The sequence below is a fragment of the Leptonychotes weddellii genome, chromosome 5, assembly GCF_054177405.1.
Source record: "Leptonychotes weddellii isolate Sample4059 chromosome 5, ASM5417740v2, whole genome shotgun sequence".
Classification (NCBI taxonomy): domain Eukaryota; kingdom Metazoa; phylum Chordata; class Mammalia; order Carnivora; family Phocidae; genus Leptonychotes; species Leptonychotes weddellii.
Genome location: NC_138373.1, coordinates 19,396,162 through 19,396,978, shown reverse-complemented (window position 1 = coordinate 19,396,978; position 817 = coordinate 19,396,162). Strand labels below are relative to the sequence as shown.

At 53.1% G+C, this 817-nt stretch overlaps 1 protein-coding gene across 1 annotated transcript in view; it reads right to left on the bottom strand.

Moving 5' to 3' along the window:
• Positions 1-265: 265 nt before the first annotated feature.
• The window catches only part of COG7 (component of oligomeric golgi complex 7), a 67,829-nt gene continuing 67,277 nt past the window's right edge, over positions 266-817 (bottom strand). The window contains exon 17 of the mRNA XM_081818870.1: positions 266-731. Within this exon, the coding sequence (XP_081674996.1) occupies positions 557-731 (175 nt within the window). The 3' untranslated portion in view covers positions 266-556. The remainder of the gene's footprint in view (positions 732-817) is intronic.

The window sequence follows — 817 nt, the reverse complement described above, 5'->3', positions numbered from 1 at the left end:
AGTGATCTGGCCCCCAGCTCCCCTCTGACCTGATTTCCTACTTCCATGCTGCTGACCTTGGACGTGCCCCAGGGCCTGGTCCGCGCTGGTCCCTCACTGCCATGCACGGCTCTGATCTGTGGGTCCGGGGGCTGCCCTCCACCCTGATGCCACCATCCGACATCATCTTCTTTGTTGGTTTCTCTGGTGATTCTCCCCCTCCTTCCCGGCCCGTGTCCCAGTGCGTGGAGCATGGCTCATGGGAGGCACCCAAATATTCACTGAGCAAAGGAAAGAAAACAGCCTTCTTTCATTTCACGGTATTTATCAATTCCCTTTTCAAGATCGGATCATTTAGAAAATCATCTGAAAATTCTGCTCTAATAAATAATATGCCTCTAATTTACAACACCCCCAACCGTTTTTTTGATTATACAAATGAACCAAGTCTTTTGGAAATGAATCCTCCCAACCCCAGGCAGAATTTTTGAGCAAATCCATTCTGGAGAGCTGCTGTGACCCATGAACCCCAGCCCTAGGCCTCTTCTCAACCAGGTGCAGGGATGGGGGGAGGCGGTCAGTAGTCCACGTTCCGCATGTTAGCCACTGTGGTGGCCAGGCGCCGGGGCAGGCCTTTGCTGACCTGCCTGTAGTCCTCAGGTTTGGTCTTCAAGAGTGTCACGATGTTCTGAAGGGTGCGGGATGGCTGCAGGCCCAGAGCATCCATCACGTTGATCAGGTAGTCTGTAGGGATGGGGAGCAGACAGACACAGCTCAAAAGACTGAGCGCCAAGCGGGACAGAGAAATAGAGAAGTCCACCCCGAACCCCAAAATGCC